The sequence below is a fragment of the Hyaena hyaena genome, unplaced genomic scaffold (genome assembly GCF_003009895.1).
Source record: "Hyaena hyaena isolate Hyena2069 unplaced genomic scaffold, ASM300989v1 scaffold_43, whole genome shotgun sequence".
Taxonomy (NCBI): Eukaryota; Metazoa; Chordata; class Mammalia; order Carnivora; family Hyaenidae; genus Hyaena; species Hyaena hyaena.
The window spans coordinates 83,605-102,773 of record NW_024080675.1 but is presented as its reverse complement, the minus strand read 5'-3'; the positions used below and the strand labels follow the sequence as shown (position 1 = coordinate 102,773).

Sequence of the window (19,169 nt, the reverse complement as noted above, 5' to 3'; positions counted from 1 at the left end):
CGTCTCTGTCACCGTGTGGTGCTGTGCGGGCCGGAGCCCCAGCTGCTGCAGACTCTTCTCTCTGGAAAGTGTGGCCTCGGTCACCAACCTTCTCTGGATAATATTCTAATGAATTCGAGTCATGTGATACAACTTTTAAGTAGTTCACATGCCCTCCTCAACAAATATGACATTTGAATAATCAATTGAGTACAATGTTGGAGGACTTAATGGAATGGAGAATGGAGAAGTGGGCAGCCAACATTTTCTAAAGTAGGAAAAAAAGAGCAAAATGCTCATTTGAAGTAATAGGCTACAGCATGCAAATTCCAGGCTCTGGCTAGTCTATTAGTGAGAGTTAAGATCTGCATAAGAGACATGAGACCTTAGGCAAGTACCTTTCTTCTGTCCAGATCTTCCATTTAAAATATATGTTCTTTCAACAGTTGTGTACCTTCAGACTTTTAAACTTTAAATGTCTGAACTTTGATAATTTAGCTTATAGGTATTAGGGAAACAATCCAAACCTGGAGCTAAAATGAGATTTCATTCTTAAGGCTGATATGGCTTTTAGTTTTATTCTCAGTTGCGACATTTTGTCTTGTTTGAGGAAACTTAAAAAAAAATCGTCTCTCTATCTAAGATAATACCCTTGGCAAAACTAAGTAGTGTTGATGTCCTACAATGCACTTAAATGAATTTGGTTTTGATAACATTAAAAAACAATACAAACTGATACTAATTATCTCACCAGACTAGCAGTCAGATATTGTAGAGATATTATAGCCAGCTTACATTTGGAGTACATTTTGTGTGATTGTCTGCCTGGATTCCTCACATCGAACAGGGGTGTGGGAAGCCATGAGTTACCTCCCAGTCCTGTCTTCTTCCAGCTCCCAGGGCTTTTCAGCTTTCCCCTTTGCCATACGGTGCCCAGGTCAGAACAGACTGCCGTGACCATTGCACTCTGCAGAGAAGTGCAGTGGAAGGCGTCTGCTACACCACCCTCTTTAAGCCACCATCACCTCTTGCCTGGACTACTGTAGTCATCAGCTGACCAACCTCCGTTCTCACCCTGGTTTCATCTGTGTTTCATCCAGCAGCCAAAGTATGCTTTAGATAATGTTTGAAACTTTCTAGCCTACCACATATAAAAGTACGAAAGGACTAGATGGAGATCCCTGTGCTCAATGGGACTTACGGAAAATGAATGTGATGAGGCCTTAGTAAGAGCTTGGAATGCCTTGAATGAGCATTGCCACAGAACACAAGGAGGATCTGTTTATTAGACAAACATTTATTAAGTACCTCCTGTGAAATAAGAGACATAAATGGCATAGTATTGTTAGTTAATTTTGAAGATCCATGTAAAAAAGAGACTACCCCAACAGAACACAGTTGGTTAATCTACAGGTGACTAGTTGTATTTACATAATTGTAATTTATCAAACTAACAAGAGATGTGCTTAGCTGTTTCTCCTCTCATCATTTAGTTCCATATATTGTTGGGTTAAAAAGAAATGCTTTCTTCTGTGTTTCTTTCTCTTTATTCTTTAGTCATCAGCTGTAGTGGAAGACTAATGCTCAGCCCCTGCATAGAAAATCTTTATACACAGCAAGCACTGGTGAGAGAAATTGACTAGAATTTTGTAATTCTAGTCCCTTTCAATTAGCAACAGATGCTGCAGGGAAAGACTGTCTGTGTAGGAACACAGTATTAATGTTTCCATGCCCTAGCTGACATGAATGCTCATTGCAGAAGAAAGATGTTCTTTTCCTTGGTCCAAGTATGTCACTAATGATAGATCAGATTTTTTTTAAAACTTTTCTCTATTCCTCTCTAAGGCCATTGTGGCTTAATTTTTATATTGTCTTCTTCACCAAAGATCTCTCTTTTACTGTAAAAGCTAATGTACTTGTGTTACTTATGTTTCTCTTCTAAAAATGAGAATTGGAGTCCTTAAAGTCAGATGTTTAAAAACGATTTTTTTTAAAACCTGGTGGCACTAAAAAATTGTTCTCTCCCCTTGCCCCCAAAGTATACTTATTACTGATTATTATTTTAATTTATTGCATGGATCTGCACCTTTAAAATTGTTCCATCATTCTGATATTTGGATACAGTGCTATATCATTTATATGACTTCTTCCAGCATCTAAATGTTGGTTTGACTTTTACATAAATACTTTATTTGCAACAATTGTTGCAATTTCATTGCAACTTATTCATTGAGTTTTATATAATCTTTTAATAAGAGTTCCACAGTTACTAGAACTTTGAGAGTGAAAAGAAATGAAGCTTCTAAGATTCTATTTACTTAAAAGGAATAGTTAAGAAAGTGGGAGAAATATTTGTTTTATTTATTTATTTATTTATTTTTTATTTCTAGGAGAGAGAAAGAGAGAGAGAGACAACGTGAGCAGGGGAGGGTCAGAGAGAGAGGGAGACACAGACTCTGAAATAGGCTCCAGGCTCTGAGCTGGCAGTCAGCACAGAGCCCGACGCGGGGCTCGAACCCACGAACCGCAAGATCATGACCTAAGCGAAAGTCGGACGCTTAACTGACTAAGCCACCCAGGCGCCCCAGTGGGAGAAATATTTAAATACTTATTCTGAAAATTAATAAAGGAAATAGAATTTCTGTATATGTGCACTAAGAAAATTTCCTGTATTTCGTACTGTATCCCATAAGGAAGATAGCAACAGTAGAAGATACTGCCAGAGGAGATTGTGGAATTGTCTGGACAGTTTTGCAATGGGCCTGGGCACCTGTGCTGTTAGTAAGGGTAAAGGGGAAGGATGACATGACCTGTGTGGGTCTCCCTTGGTGAAAAACCAGGGAACAGAATCAAGTGATATCATCAGACATCAAACCCATCAAAGAAACTGAATGTAGAGTGTCAGACTCCCTTATTTATCAAGCAGTATAATAGTAACAGACCCTTAAAGAAAAGTAAATTCTGAATTTGGGATGTTGAGTGTACCAAATTGCTTAAAATGCAAGGTGATTCATCTTTGTGAAGCTTTGTAGAAAGGTTGGTCTTTATTTAAAGCAGGAGTTTGACATCCATTTTCTATCTTTGTAAAATTTTGACATGCATATTTTAGCTTTTTCAAATTCTGTAAATTTCCAGCATAGTCTTAGCATTTTCTTTGGTTATTTTTGAGTTGTCTTTAGCAAATGCATGTATGTGGTTTAAACTGTGTAGCCCCTAAAAGGCAGGGCCTCTGTGTGTACTTAGTGTATGTCATGATTTCAGTAATCTGGGATTGCATGGTTTCTCCAGTGTCTTTCAGTCCTCCTCAAGTCTGCGAGTGTATACTTTGCTTCTTTTCCTTCACTTCTCATGCAGGTATAGATATTTTATGATTTCTTAAGTCCAAGCTTTCTGGGTTTTTTGCGCCTGTATTTTTCAGGAGCAAGTTTTATTTTGGGGTCAGATTAACATTATTATTTTTGGCTATAAGAGGGAGACTTAGGGAGTTGACTGATGATCATAAGGACTGTAAAACTCTCTTACTCTGTCTTAGCAAGCATGGGTTACCAAGGCAGCATTATTTTACTGAAAAATACTTTGGCTTGTTGCAGAGTGTTCTGTGAGGTGTTAAACACGAGTAGGACAAAGGTAAGCAAAGCACATTTTATGTTGTGATATCTTTATTGTTTTATTTAAACGTGTTTATTCACTTGTGAAATATGATAGTTCTAATTAGTATGAATCACTGAGATTCTATATTGTGTCAGAATATGAGAATTGATAGTGCTGAAATGAGAATTCTAGAATTTTACTAAACTGCTCTCACATATATGATGTCCTTAAAAATTTTTAGATGGATTGAAATCTAATCTGGAGCCAATTCTGTGTCTCCATTACATTAAAAGATGAGGATGGTTATGTCGAGTGACCCTGATTCAACTCGTTTGTCACCAGGTCTCTTAGGGAAAGGGAGTAGTGACCGTGGTTAGAAAGGAGAAGGAAGTTTGAGGAATGCTAGTCATTTTAGTGTAATCCCATTCTTTGGGCATTTTAGGTTAATGAAGGGAGAAGAAGTTTTGAGAAAGGCGCATGAGCGCTTTTGAAAACACTTTTGAGGATCGTAAAATTACAGGTAGAAAGAATGTTAGAGGTCCCAGCTGTCCTCATTTTCAGAGTAAGCTCAGTGTGACATACTCAGCCAGGGTCAAATGGTGGAGTGACTAGAGTCCTGTCCATACGTATCTTTGATTCAAAGACAAAAATTCAGGATTCTTTGATAACACCATCTCTTTTTGAGTTTTTGTGGGAATAAGCAGAGAATTTGTTTATTAGGGAACAGTTTAGTCCTCCTCTCCATCCCTTTGCTTCATGCCTATAGTAACTATTACTGCACTTGTGGAGAATAAAGGTACAATTTTATCACCCTGGAAATTTCAAGTGCAGGGTGTAGTAGCAGGGGGAAGCAGGTGCAGAAACTTCACCTGTTGGTTTTTATAGAAAAAAATAGTTTGGAAATTGACACAGCAATGGTAAACTTATCCTTTAAACTGTTTTTTCCCCCAGAGATTTAAAAAATTCAAGGTAGGAGTTTAACGGGATTTCTAAGCTTCACTGTGCGATCCTTAAAAACAGCCTCACAAATTTATTTGCTATTTCTTCATGTTCTCTGCTCTTGGCATTAGATACATATCCCTAGTGTTTGTGGTAGTCACGTAGCTTTGTATATAAATCAGTACTCTTGGTTTATACTGAAAGTTTTTGTGTAGATTTTGCAAGGAACACAGTTTTAGAGCAGTGGTTTTGACTGAGTCGCAATCTCAAGCTTCTTATTGGGCAACGCAATTTCAGAATTTATCATTACTTTTTAATACAAGAACGATTGGTCCTTGAAGAATGTTAAAAAGGCAGCCAAAATCCTGCATTTTGATTATTAAAAGAAAAAGACAATTCTGTTTGAAAATCCTCGAGAAGAAATTCCACAAGTGCTTACTCCAGTTACTATAATAACATAAATCCCTCACCATTAAGAAGTTCTTCTTTGTATCTTACCTAAATACAGAGCTCTTTGTTGTAGTTTAGAGTCATCTGTGAAAATCAAGGTCAGTTGGTCATAATGTCAGCTTCACATTAATTAATGAGTCCCTGCTTAATATAAAGTCATTCTGAAGAGCTTCAAGCTGCTTTGTTAAGGGGATGGATTTCAAACCTGCTTGGTGTCTTTATTGTCAGATTTCCATGAAAATTAAAAAAAAAAAAGCCGTTTCAAAGTTGTTATCCTTCTTTACTGGCCCACTCAGAATAAAGGTGGCATTTCAGCCTACGTGCCTTCATCCTTTCAGAAGCAGCTTTTCTTAGATTGTGATCAGTAGTCTCTCTAGGCCTGAGTGTCATCAGAAAGCTTAAACAATTGACAACCAAGGGGAGGGAAGAAGGAGAAAGGAAGGGGAGAGGAAAAGAAGCCAGCTGTCAGTGGGAGAAAGAAGAGGGGCAGATCGAGGACAGATGGAGAAGGAAATGGGGAGCACAAGAAGTAGACTGAGGCTGACAGCACGAGAGGAAAACCAGCAGTGAGGACGGATGCTGGTCGGTCCATGCCTCCTGGATGGAATAGCAAGCCAAGGGAAGAGTGCGAAGTGATTGGCTTTGGGATCTGCTTGGGTCTCTTGGAGCTGCCTGGGTTCCCTCACTCAGATTGGGGCCCATCAAACACTGTGGCAATCCACATTTGAAGCAGTGTGTCAGTCATTATTTATTGTTAAGGACTCTGGCAGAAAACTGAGAGGGATTTCAAAGCAGCATAAAACCAAAGAACCTAGTTCTTAGACTCCTTAGTTGAGCAAGTTCACAGAAACCTATAAAGGGATACACGTTGTCTGTTTCATGAAGTGCCTCTCAGACTTTTCTACCCGAGTATTTCTGACTGCAGTGGTGATATGAAATGGGTGCCCCGGGGGATGAGTGAAATCTGGTCCTGAAGTTTCTCTGCAGTCTTTTTATCTTGTAAATCCATGCAAATTTTACACTGTGGTCCATGATAGATCTGCTTCCCTTAATAGTAAAACAATATCCCACCCCCTCCCACATGTATGAAAACCTTTGATTCTCAGGAAGATGTACCATGCTTATCTGGTAGCTTCAGGGACCACCCACCACCACCTTGCCCCCAGTAGTGGTACGATTCACCCAGTGCATATCCCAGCAGTGATACAGGAAACAGGCATAGCATGGTAGCTTTCGATGGGCTAGGCTACGCTGGCGATGGCACTTTGGACCTCTCACTGAATAAAAAGGTGCCTTTATTAATAATGTTAGCCATTGATTATATTAAATAGAATTATCTCAGCAGCCCTCTGCTCAATTCTAGTGGGAACCCTTTATGAGCAGAGGCTTGGGGTGTGGCTCTCTTTAGAGCTCCTTAGGGCTTGTTGTTAGACCCTATAAAACTATTTCATTACTTTTCACAGTTTTCTTTGAGCTAATTGGGTCAGATCTGCCTCTTCCCTGGACACACAAATGCAATATTCTTGCTCCTCCAAAGTCATCCTAAGAACTTACTTAAGTTCTCCATAAGTTTGTTTGGAAATTTAAAATAATTTGCGTAAAATGTTGAACAGTCCTTACATATGGTAAGCAGTCAGTAAACGTTAGCTGCTGCTTTATTGTTGCAACTGTCATTACTGTGATATGTGCCTCCTGTGAGCAAGGCAGCGTTCATACGTGGAAAGTGAGACTTGACGCCTCGTCAGCCATTTTGGGTCTTGAGCTGTGAACAGATACTGGCTTTGTAAGACTAAGGAATACGTACTTCCTACTATATGATTAAAGAACATAGAATACTAAATCCTTGAGCAAAATGATACTAAAATAATGAAAGGATTAACTATGCTAAACTTGATTTTAGTTTCACATGATTTAGCATCTAGCAAGTAAGTTATGTGGAAGAATAGTGCACAGCATAGTGCCTAGCTCGTGCTGCTTATGTATGTTGGGTGAATGAATATGAGCGGTTGAGACCTTACTATGGAGGCCTGAATATATACATGCCTGAATAAGCAAGGCATCTAAACATTATTTAATGGTCAGTGAGAAGCCATTTCAGAATTTTGGACAGGGAAATGATGTAATCCATTGTTTGCTTTAGACTGAAAGGAAATGTACAAAATGTTATACTTGATGACTAGACTATGGTTTTTTGTTTTTGTTTTTGTTTTTTTACTTTTCTAAAGTTTCTAAGGACTTACACCCTTCCTCAAGTTTCTAGAGCACACTTCTGAAGGTGACAGCGGCTCTGTATGGGGAGGTTGGGAAGGGAGTGGAGCAGTGAATTTGAATCTGGGAAGGGCAGCATAAGTACTTTGAATGAGATCTCCCAAGGAGCTGTCCTTTAAGAGGATCACTATTTTAGGAAATCCTTGAGTATCAAAATCATAGAGTTTAGAGCTAAATTTAACTGAGAGGCCCTCAGATCTAACCTTCTTCCAACCCTCTGTTCTAGATAAGATCAAGTGAATTCCTCAGGGCCCTTAACCCGGGATTCCTGATTTCTAGTCCAGTGCTCTCTGGTGTATAATACATTTCTGCTGTGGGTAAAGGACGTAGGCGGACTCTTAGAGAGGACTGGCCTGCATAGCTTCATCTTCCTGCCCCAACACATGCGAATGTTTTCATGTCATCTGTTTAAAATGCACCACTTAGCTAGCTATTCATGTAGGTTCATAAGTATAAGGGTGAAAATAAACATCTCTCCACTGGAGAGGCAAATCACTAAAATATTTTGTCATATTTTCTCACCAATCTTTTTTAAAAATACATCTAAAATTAGAATTCCATTGTTTTGTAGCTTGTTTTTTAAATTTAATATACCCATTTACTTATATACTTAAACTTTCCGTGAATACATCATCTAAAATGCTTATGTAATAGTATTCCATCATATTGATGTATGTATGTATACATACAAATATATATACAATGTATATATAATTAAATCTCTATTGTTAGATAAGTAGTTCTCAGTTTTTCAAACAAGCTGCTACTTCCTAGGTACATGTGCCTTCAGGAGGAGTAGGAGACTTTTGGTCATTCACACAGTATTTTAAGTAGTTAAATATCTATGTTTTCTTTGTACCGCCTGGCTGAGAGCAGCAAGTTCAAGGACAGAGGTTGTGATTTGGCACGGAGCATGCCATGAGAGGAAAGCCTGGGCAGGAGTTCGTGTGAAGGGGTGTACTTCTCCACACACCACTTGAATTCCACTTGGTGCTGGGATATGGAAGAAGATGCTGAATAGGAAGAATTTCATATTTTCATTGGAATGTCTCTGTTATCTTTTATTTTTAATGTTTATTTTTGAGAGAGAGAAAGACAAAGTGTGAGCTGGGGAGGGGCAGAGAGAGACAGAGAGGGACATAGAATCTAAAACAGGCTCCAGGCTCTGAGCTGTCAGCACAAGAGCCTGACGCGGGGCTAGAACTCACAAACTGTGAAATCATGACCTGAGCCAAAGTCGGATGCTCAACCAGCTGAGCCACCCAGGTGCCCCTGTTTTCTTTTTCTGGTCCACCTGACCTTTGCTCCAAGACTTAAAGCTAAAGCTATTTTATGAGTTTTGTGCTTCTTCCACCCAGTAGATTTACTAATAAGTATTTGGTTAAAAGGCTGGGCACGTGAGCATCACTTCAGTTATTTCCAAGTTCCAATCTAACTACTTAAAAACTTTTGAACAGCATTTTTATGAGTTGTGGGTTACCCTGCACACGAATAATAAACATGTTTTGTCGGCCAAATGGAAGTGAAAGGGCAGACATTGACAAGCTTGGTGTCTAGTTGAATGTCTTCAAGAAAGGACAGGAAGGCATCACACATGACTTAAGGGCTACAAGCCACAGAACTGGTGGAGTGAGGAACATTGCTGAGTTGTGGGGAAAGCTGCAAGATGACACCTGTTACATTTCAGGAACTCCGGGACAACACAGAGAAAACTCTTGATTTGTAGATATCCTGAACACCCCCTTCCCTTACTTAGCCAGTAGTTTTAGGGCTTGATGCCTTAACCTATCTGTGTGTACTTCTAAATACCAACATGGGTAAATTTGCATTTCACATGCTCCTTCTTCAGTTGCAAACAATTGATTATATAGGAGAGGGATGGTACTATAAATCAGAGTTTAGTTCTGCTTCTGATTTACTATATGACATTGGACAAGGCATTTCACCTCTCTGGTTTCTAATCTATAATTAAAAGGATAATTACTGGTTTAAATAATTTTTGAAGCTCCTTCTGAACCTAGAGTCTTTATTTTTAAAACAAAAAATGACCCCTGAGGTAGAGTTGGCTCTACTTTCTTGAATTTGAAAAATTAAGCAAAATGCTGATCTTGTAGATTCATATAACTTTTAAGTGTAGCTTCTTGAAGGTGTCCCTCTATCAACTACAGAACAAATGTCTCAGTTTAATATATGACTGCATCAAAAAAAAAAAAAAAATGCAACCACAGTAGGTGACCAAAGGGGATAAGTAACTTTCAGGAATTTTGAAAGCCCAGTAGTATTTAGTATATGCTCTCTCAGCATTAAAAAGGTCACCTTGCTAATACATGTTAATTTTGAAACTTGAATTGACCTTTGGAATTTTAATATCAACCTTTTTTGGTGTGTTTAGAGGTTGGAGCAATCACAGAAGAAACGGAAGCCTGTGATTGGTGGAGTTTGGGTGCTGTTCTCTTTGAACTTCTTACTGGCAAGGTGAGCAGTGACCTGGACGTTTAATAAATTTACCCAGATGCTACCTGGATTTCAAATTGAGAACATTTAGCCTTTGCCTTTAGTTGTTAGATCAGGGACGAAATAGGAAGAGCCTTTGATATAAAAAAGAAAAGGCAGAAAAAAAATGCAAGTTTATCAAGATTCCAGATTTTTTGAAAAAGTGGATTGTTATTACATTGATTAAATGATCAGATTCCATGAAGTCATAATGTGAGTGTGCAGATAGGTGACTAAACATTCTTTCTCTTCCTTTTCTACGATTCAGTTTTAACGGCATTAAATCTATAACATTCGTGTAAGGATGTATTAGAATTCTCTGGATGTTTTAAACATCTTGCTGGAAACCAGGAGGGAATTCTGATTTTAGAAAATTAATGTAGATATAAAGGGTAACATTAGCTTTTTTCTCAATACTGTAAATTTTTCCTATGTGTTCTGGCTTAAGGACAGAATTTATGCTCCCTCTGATCAATAACTTTTAAGTAAGATGTTTGAGGTTAATCGACTTTAATAGAGTGTTGTGCACATTGCCTCCTGGGAAGAAAACAGAGGAAATGAGCAGTAGTACTTTTGTAGGTAGTCAGTCCTCAACCTTATATATGTAGATAATATTGAACTCTTAAGATTTAAGTTGTTATCGATTGTTACAAATCACCTACATGTACAATTAAATCATAAAGTGCTGTAAATATAGAAATCGTTATTATTAACCAGTTCTAAACTTAGAACGTTTTTAAGAAGATTAAAACATTCAGAGGTACCAACTCCCTTTTTAGTTTTTTTATGTAATGTTAGTTTTTCTATTATGAGCTGTTCTCTGTAACACTAAGGAAAAGGGCTAGAAGCGTAAGCTTATGATATGACTTTGACGAGTGCCTTCATTTCAGTTAGTTGTTCAGTTAGTTGTTCAAGTCTTGTGGCCCTTGTCCTAAACTGCTTAGGTGACGCTGTGTTGATCACTACACCCCCAATGAAGATGGTTGTTAAGCTTTCTGTACTTTGCTGTCCATAAGTCCTGTGATAGAACAGAAATGATGTTATGTGGGATAAGAAGTGTACCTGATTGATTGTTTCAGACTCTGGTTGAGTGCCATCCAGCAGGAATAAATACTCACACTACTTTGAACATGCCGGAATGTATCTCTGAAGAAGCTCGCTCGCTCATACAACAGGTAATTTAATTGACCTATATTGGCCAAGCATATCAACCATGTAAATTAGCAGACTCCATAGCTCTAAAACCTTAAAGAAATTCGTTTTGGGCAAGAAGGACTCATTACTACTGACAGATTCAGAGCTAATACTGTGCATGGTTAAGCTTCTGCTATTATTTAAGTATTAGTGAGGTCAGAGAGCAGGTAAAGCTTATTGGTATTTCAGTCTTTTTTTTTTCTTTAAATCCAGGCTAATGTTTAGTTAATTCCGTATATTTGTGTAGGTGTGAGATTTAAGTATCATTTTTAGCTTGTCTGGAGCTGCTTTGTTTTTGCTGTTACATTTTGTAACCATCTATGAATGGTTATTTTCTTTCCTTTTTCAATGGCTATTTTCAATCTCTAATTCATATTTAAAAATTTAGGAATAGGCATTTCAGGTTGCTTTGCAGAAAAGTGGTGTTAGAAAATCTTGCCAAGTTCAATTGCTCCTAGCTTCATCCATTGATGGAAGTTGGGCATTGTTGTCAGTTAGTGCAATTTTGGTGGCTTTAAAGAAAGAGACTATTGATCATTAAAGTTCAATATCACAGGTAGGCTTGGAGCTCTAGTGACCTTCTTAAATAGATCCCCCACATTTAAAATGCTCCTCTAGTTTTGAATAGTGAATTTTGGTGTATATACTGAGGATTGTCAGCATTGGGTTAGATATGCACACAGCAGATCAGCAAGAGTTATCAGGCCTATGATCCTTATAGTTTTATGAGAAACATAAAGAGAAAGGTTATTTGAAAAAGTTCAAGAACTAACATTTTTGTTTCATGAAACCTGAATTATTTTTTTTTAATTGGAGAAAACAAAACTTAAGAGAAAAGGGAGGGGAGAATGCATTAAGAAGAGAATGACCTACTAATTTTGTGAAGAGGGATTTGGGTCCCATTCAACAAATACATGCACAAATATAGGCAAGACTTGGTGCTGTAAGCTAGAGAGGTAAGACTGACTAGTAACTGTATCACAGAAGGATTTGCTAAAAGCTGTCAGAGGCTTAAAAAATACTTTGGCAAGTCAAGATAAGGAGGGGTTATAGTTGATGCAGTGATAGTATTAGGAAAGTTTTTATGTAGTGAATGTTATTTTTGTGGAGCCCTCAAATTTTGCCTGACAAGTTGGGATGTTGGGGAAGTAGCTAGGTGGAATGAACAGCTTCAACAAGGAAAGGAGTCCAAAAGATACAAATGACAAAATCAAAAGCTTGGTTTATTTGGAGTGGAGGGATGAATGAAGGAATGAGTAATAGTACTAGATGAGTGTGGAAAGGTAAGTTGGAGTTCTCTTATGAGGTTCTTTTATCACGATCACCAGGGAAGACTGATCCTATTCAATTCAGTAAAAATAAATAATAACAATAATAATAATAAATATTTGGAGTTTGGAGGCAGAAGATAAAAAGATCAGAGTTATGCTCCAGGAAGATTAAATTTTTCCAGGGAATGTAAAACAGAAAGAAACATAACCAGGGTGGAAATAAGAAGATGAGAATACCGGTCAGCACTTGGCAAAAGGATTAAGAGGGAACGCAAAGATACGGAACACATTTCATTCTAATGGAGGAAAAAAGGACAACTGCTCATTTGATTTCATCTTATTCGTTGTGGTACAGCAAGACAAATTGCAAATATTTGGGGGGTAAATAATTTGAGGAAGGCTATCAAATGCTATCTTTTGTTTCTTGCATTAAAGTCATTATTATATAATACTGAGAATAGAATTCCCTACATTACTTTATAAAGACCTGCTGCTCCTGTCTTTATTAGTAATTATGTTATGAAGGAATCTTGGCCTAAAGTATGTTAAGTGCTCTGAGACAGGGGTGTCTATATACATAGTAAATCAGCATTCTGTCATTGGCCTGCCTAAGGAAGCTACCATTCATGTTGAGGAAACATCATCAGGAAAGGGAAAAGGGGTCTCTTGACATGATTAGCAGTTTGTCATTTTGACTTTCCTCTTCCACTACCTCACAGGTCACAGGGGTCACTTTTTAAAAAAATAAATCACAAAATGATTTATATGGAAATAGTTATTCTGCTTTGGGGAGCTTTTCCCCTCTTTGGACTTCTAGCTCCTTGCTTGCTTTCTAGATTTCATAATCCCCTGTACCTGTGGTTCAGTCATCTCAGTCACAGAGATGGTGCTACAGTGGACATAGTTACATTTTAAATGCAGTTAAAGAGAAGATGCTTACATTTCACAGATTCACAGAGCATGCGCGTTTGTACTTCACAGTACATTTAATTATGACATGATTGTTTTGTCAGTTGAAAAATGTTATATGAGAAATAGTCCTTCAAAACAAATTTTTGTGTCTTCATTGCTTAGCTTTATTACCTGAACGTTCTTCGGGAGGAAGGAGTCTGTCAGTGACTCTTGGTTTTGCCACTGGCTTACACGTTTGCTTAAGCAATAGAATCTTTGTGTGGTCTCTCCTGAGGCTGATACAGTATTTAAAATGGCAGGATAGGGGTACCTTGGGTGGCTCAGCTGGCTCAGTTGGTTACGTGGCTGACTCTTGATTTTGGCTCAGGTCATGATCTTGCAGTTCCCTAGTTTGAGCCTTGCATCGGGCTGTGCACTGACAGTGTGAAACCTACTTAGGATTCTCTTTCCCTCTCTCCGCCCTTCTCCCACCTTCACGTGTGCGTGCTCTCACTCTCTCTCTCTCACCCTCCCTCACTTTCCCTCCTTCCCAAAATAAGTAAATAAACTTTAAGAAATAAATAAATAAAAGGGCAGGATAAACAAGACAGTCATGGGTTAAACAATTCTATTTTCGCCTAGAGATTTGTATTTGCAGATTTGTAGGAAAACCATGAACTAATTAAATTGACTTTAGTGAGGGGCGCCTGGGTGGCTTAGTCGGTTAAGCGTCCGACTTTTGCTCAGGTCATGATCTCGCGGTTCGTGGGTTCGAGCCCCGTGTCGGGCTCTGTGCTGACTGCCAGCTCAGAGCCTGGAGCCTATTTTGGAGTCTATATCTCCCTCTCTCTCTGACCCTCCCCTGCTCACGCTGTCTCTCTCTCTCTCTCCTAGAAATAAATAAAAAAAAATATTAAAAAAAATTAAATTGACTTTAGTGAAAGTCAGAATAGGAAACTTTATTGGAATTTCATAATGAGGTCATGTTTTGGAAAGAATGGGGATGGAAAAGCCAATTGTAACAAGAAAGAACTTTTTTAAAAAAATGTATTAATTTTTGAGAAGGAGAGCAAGAGTGCATGAGTGAGGGAGAGTTAGAGAGAGGGAATCCCAAGCAGGCTCCACGTTGTCGGTAGTCTGATGTGGGGCTTGAACTCATAAACCGTGAGATCATGACCTGAGCTGAAATCAAGAGTCAAATGCTTAACTGACTGAGTCACTCAAATTCCCCAAGAAGAAAGAACTTTTACATGTTTTTATGTTTACTGAAATATTTAAAAATATGCTATAGTTATATTTAATTTTTTCCAGTGTTTGATATTTTAAATTTCTACTAGATTGTGTGATGCCTTCCACATTTCAATCAGTTAGACATGGATTGTCAGATTTTGAAAACGGATTTGATACTTTTGGGATATTCTTACAATGTTTGTTTTATAATAGCAGCTTTTCACTCTTAACACCATTTAGCAACCACTAATAGTAAAATTTCTTGAGCCGTTAGCTTTAATAAATAGTAATTTTGAATGCTAGATACAATAATCTCAGATGAAAAGATTGAGTATGGTCTTTTGACATATATGCTTCACGCCCCTGTGTATTTGGTAATATTAAAGTGAATAGATTCTTGGCATTTACAGATTACCTACTCATGAGGCAGTGTAATGTTATGTTGAAGAGCATGCATTCTGGAGCCACAGTGCCTAAATTCATATCTTGTCTTTGCTACTTTATTACTTGTATGATCTTAAATAAGTTACTTAATTTTTCTGAATCTATGCTCTCATCTACAGAGAGAATTGAATAGTAGTTATTCACAGAGTTGTGAATTAAATTAATTGACCTATGTTAAGCACTTAAAATAATGCCAGGTGCACAATAAGTGTCACATAGATGTTTTATATCATTATTACTGTTAGGGCAAGGTTTCATAATATATAGTAATTTGTAGTTGCTGAAGCATGTGTTGAATTATAGGGCTACTAAGGTACGAGTGAGGCCACTGCTGGTGATACAGGTGAAAAGATCTAAAAAAAAAAATAGTGGACTGGCACATAATAGGAAATCAGTTGATATTTTTCATACAGATAATTGAATTAATAAATAATGAATGAAAGAAAACATAGAAATAAAAGTAGAAGGAGAAGAAACAAGTTTTGGTTGAATTTGGATAGTGGGATATCCTAAATACATAGAAACATTAAGGTAAAGAAATCATTTAAATACTCATTTCAATTGCAGTTGGCTAAATTAAATACTCATTTCAATTGCAGTTGGGGGAAAATATTTACTATAGGAATATTCTCAAGTTTGAATGGCTGTAGCCATATGAGGAAGATTCTCTCTTGAGAAAGGAAGTTATAACAGTAGACAGAATTGGCAAAAACAGCCATCTCCATGCTCTGGAAATTGATCAAAGGGATATGACAATCTGAAAAGTGTTTATGCTTGAAAAACAACCAAACTTTGGAAAAGAAAAGTGGGAAGTCTATGGCATTTTTGCCTGAGTACTCTCTTTTCCCTGCTGTCAGGTGGGAAGTTTCTTCCAGATTGAAGCAGGCCATGAGAGCCAACTCTGAGGTTGCATGTATGGGTACAGGAACAGGGAAGGATTCCAGTTGAAAGTAAAAACCAGGAGAGATTTGTAAGTGCTCTAAATATTTACCGTGTTCTCCTATACATCAGCAGAGAATGGAAGCTTTAGGGACTCAGGTGTTTGAATATAAACTCTTTTTAGTCACAGGTTGAATACTTAAGCTATGCAGACACAGGATGATCCCTAGGAAGTGGAGATCAAAAATAAAAACAAGAAAAGAATGAGCAGAGGTAGCAACAGCTGCTTGTTACAATGTGGTGGGAGAAGCAGATATACAGATCTAGTTGATACAGGTTAACAAAAAACAAACCAACTGCAATGATAATATGTCTTCTTGGGAACAAAGTCAGGTTCTAGCGTTGCTAAAATATATCATCCAAAATATCCCATTTTCGACAAATATGATATACCCAGAAACAAAAACGGTGACTCATATGCAAGGGAAAAAGCAGTCAATAGAAATTGACTCTGAATGTCCCTAGGTTGGATTTAACAGATTTCAAAGTGGTTATTATAAATATGTTCAAAGAACTAAGGGAAACCATTTTTAAAGAATTAAAGAAAAGTATGACAATAATGAATCAACAAATAGAAATTCTCAATGAGGAGATATAAATTAAATACATATATATATATAAAGACCCAAAATTCTCAAGTTGAAAAATACAGTAATTGAAGTGAAAAATCATTGAAGGGAGGGGAAAATTCATTAGAGCATCTCAATAGCAAATTTGAAATAGATGAAGGAAGAATCAATTATCTTGAAGATAGAATGATAGAAATAATCAAATCTGAAAAAAAGATGCCCCGAAATTTGAAGAAAAATGAACAGGCCTACACAAACAATATCAGATATACCAGGGAATCCCAGAATGAGAGGAAAGAGAGAAAGGGGAAGCAAAAGTATTTGGAAATGTAATGGCTAAAAACATCCCAAATTTGATGAAAAACATTGTTATGCATCCAAGAAGCTCAGTGGACTTTAATTAGGAGGATATACCTAGTCAAATTGTTGAAAGACAAAAAGAGGAAAACCTTGAAAGCAGAGAATGAGAAAGCACTCACTGTATACAAGGAAACATTAATGTCTGACTTCTCATTAAAAATAGTGGAAGACAATATATACTTTCAGTTATAAAATAAGTCATGGAGTTGACAAACGGTGACCACACTTACTGTGATGAGCATTGAGTAAAGTAATTGAAATTACTGAAGCAACATGTTGCACACTTGAAATTAACATAGCATTGTATGTCAGTTATACCTCAATAATAATAATACCAATACCAATGGAAGACAGAAAACAGTGAAATGGCATATGCAACGTGCTGAAAGGAAGTAACTATCACCTGAGAATTCTCTATCCAGCAAAATCATCCTTCAGAAATAAAGATGAAGTAAAGAAATTCCCAAATAAAGGACTAAGAGAATTCATTGCTAGACTTGCCTTAGCTGAAAGGAAATCACACCACATAGTAACTTGAATCTGTAGAGGAAATGAAGAGCACGGGAATAGTAAAATATGAGTCACTGAAAAAGACTAGTTTTTCCTCATTTTTTCTTTCAACCTCTTTTAAAAGATATAAGATTGTATGAAACAATAATTATAACACTGTGCTGTTCAGTTTATAACATACAGAAGTAATATATTACATATATGACAATAATAGACAAAGGGCAGAAGAAATGGAGCTATAATGGAGCAAAGTATCTACATTTCACCTTCATTAAGTTAGTATTAATCTGAAGTCAATTGTGATAAACTAAAATACATACTGTAATCCTTCCAGCAACCACTAAAAATATATATAGTGAAAGAAAATTGAGGAACTGAAATAGTACAATAAAAAGTATTGATACAGAAGGCAGCTATAAAAGAGGAACAAAAAAGACAGTAGATGTATAGAACAAGTAGAAAAACTGCAAATTTAAACCTACCACACCAATAATTACAATTCAGTAAATGTCTAAACATGCCAAACAAAAGGCAGAGATTATTAAACTGGATTTAAAGAAGTAAAATTCAATTATCCTCTGTGTAAGAGAGACACACCTTAAAATTGAAGACGCAAATAGGTTAAAAGAAAAAGAATGGAAGAGATAAATCATGCAAATGGTAACCATGAGAGAGCTGAAATGGCTATATTGAATACCACACAACTAGCTATGAAGATAAGAGACTTACCAGAGACTAAGACATTTTTCATAGTGATAAAAGGGTCAGTACATAGAAAGAACAGTAGATGCATATGCACTAACAGCTTCTATACATATGAAGCAAAATCTGACTGAACTGGAGGGTAAATAGGCAATTCAGTAATAATAAAAGGAGGTTTCAATACCCCATTCTAGGTAAATGAGAAAATCAGGAAGGATCTTCAGAAGACTTCAATAACATTATCAAACATCTCTGACATATATAGAACAATGATTGCAGAATGCATTCTTAGCACATGTACATGAAACATTCTCCAAGATAGAGCATATGCTGTGCCACAAAACAAGCTTCAATATTTAAAAGGATTTAAGTCATACGACATGCTCTGATCGTAACAATTTAATTAGAAATCAGAGAGAGAGCTGGTGAGTCCACAAATATTTGGAAATTAAACATACTTGTAAATAACCTATGAGTCAAAGAAGAAGTCTCCATAGAAGCTAGAAAATGTTTTTAATGAATCAAAACCGAAAATGTCAAAATTTATCAGATCCAGCTAAATCAGTTCTTAAAGAAAATGTATGGCTTAAAAACTATATCCCAAAAGAAGAAAGGTCTCAAATGAAAATCTCACCTTGCACCTTAGCAAACTAGAAAATTATTGTGTTCTTAGAGCAAAGATAAGTATATAGATCAATGAATGGAACTGAGAGTCCAGAAAAAAAACCCTTATGTTTATGGTCAACTGATTTTCAATAAAGGTGCCAAAGGAATTTGATGGTAAAAAATAGTCTTTTAAACCAATATTGCTGGGAAAGTCAAGTCACACACTAAAACTAAAATGGACTAAGACCTTACTTTATACCATATGTAAAAATTAACTCAAAATAGCTCATAGACTTATAGATGGGAGCTGAAACTAAAAATAGTAGAAGAAACCATAGGAGAAAATCTTGATGATCTTGGATTAGGCAAAGAGTTATTAGGTATGACACCAAAAACATCCGTAGAAGAAAAAAATTGGTAATGTGGGCTTCATTAAAATTAAAAACTTTTATACTTTAAAAGGTATCAGTAAGAAAATGAAAAGGCAATCACAGAATGAGAGAAAATATTTCAAATCATGTAACTGATGAGGACTTGTATTAAGAATACATAAAGAACTCCTAGTGGTGCCTGTCTGGCTAGGTCAGTAGAACATGAGACTCTTGATCTTGAGGTTGTAAGTTTGAGCCCCACGTTGGGCCTAGAGATTACTTAAAATAAAATCTTAAAAAAAATAAGTATAAATGGGCAAATATTCACCAAGGAAGCTGGATGAATGGCTCAGAAGGCCATC

The 19,169-nt window shown here is 36.8% G+C and overlaps 1 protein-coding gene across 3 annotated transcripts in view; it reads left to right on the top strand.

Annotated features, from left to right (window-relative positions):
• Window positions 1–19,169, top strand: part of RPS6KC1 (ribosomal protein S6 kinase C1) — a 180,827-nt gene that overhangs the window by 158,384 nt on the left and 3,274 nt on the right. For 2 of the 3 annotated variants that reach the window (XM_039230101.1, XM_039230104.1), the window contains exons 13-14: window positions 9,620–9,702; window positions 10,800–10,895. The exons of the other annotated variant lie outside the window; for it this stretch is intronic. In XM_039230101.1, the coding sequence (XP_039086032.1) occupies window positions 9,620–9,702; window positions 10,800–10,895 (179 nt within the window). The remainder of the gene's footprint in view (window positions 1–9,619; window positions 9,703–10,799; window positions 10,896–19,169) is intronic. 3 annotated transcript variants of the gene reach the window in all.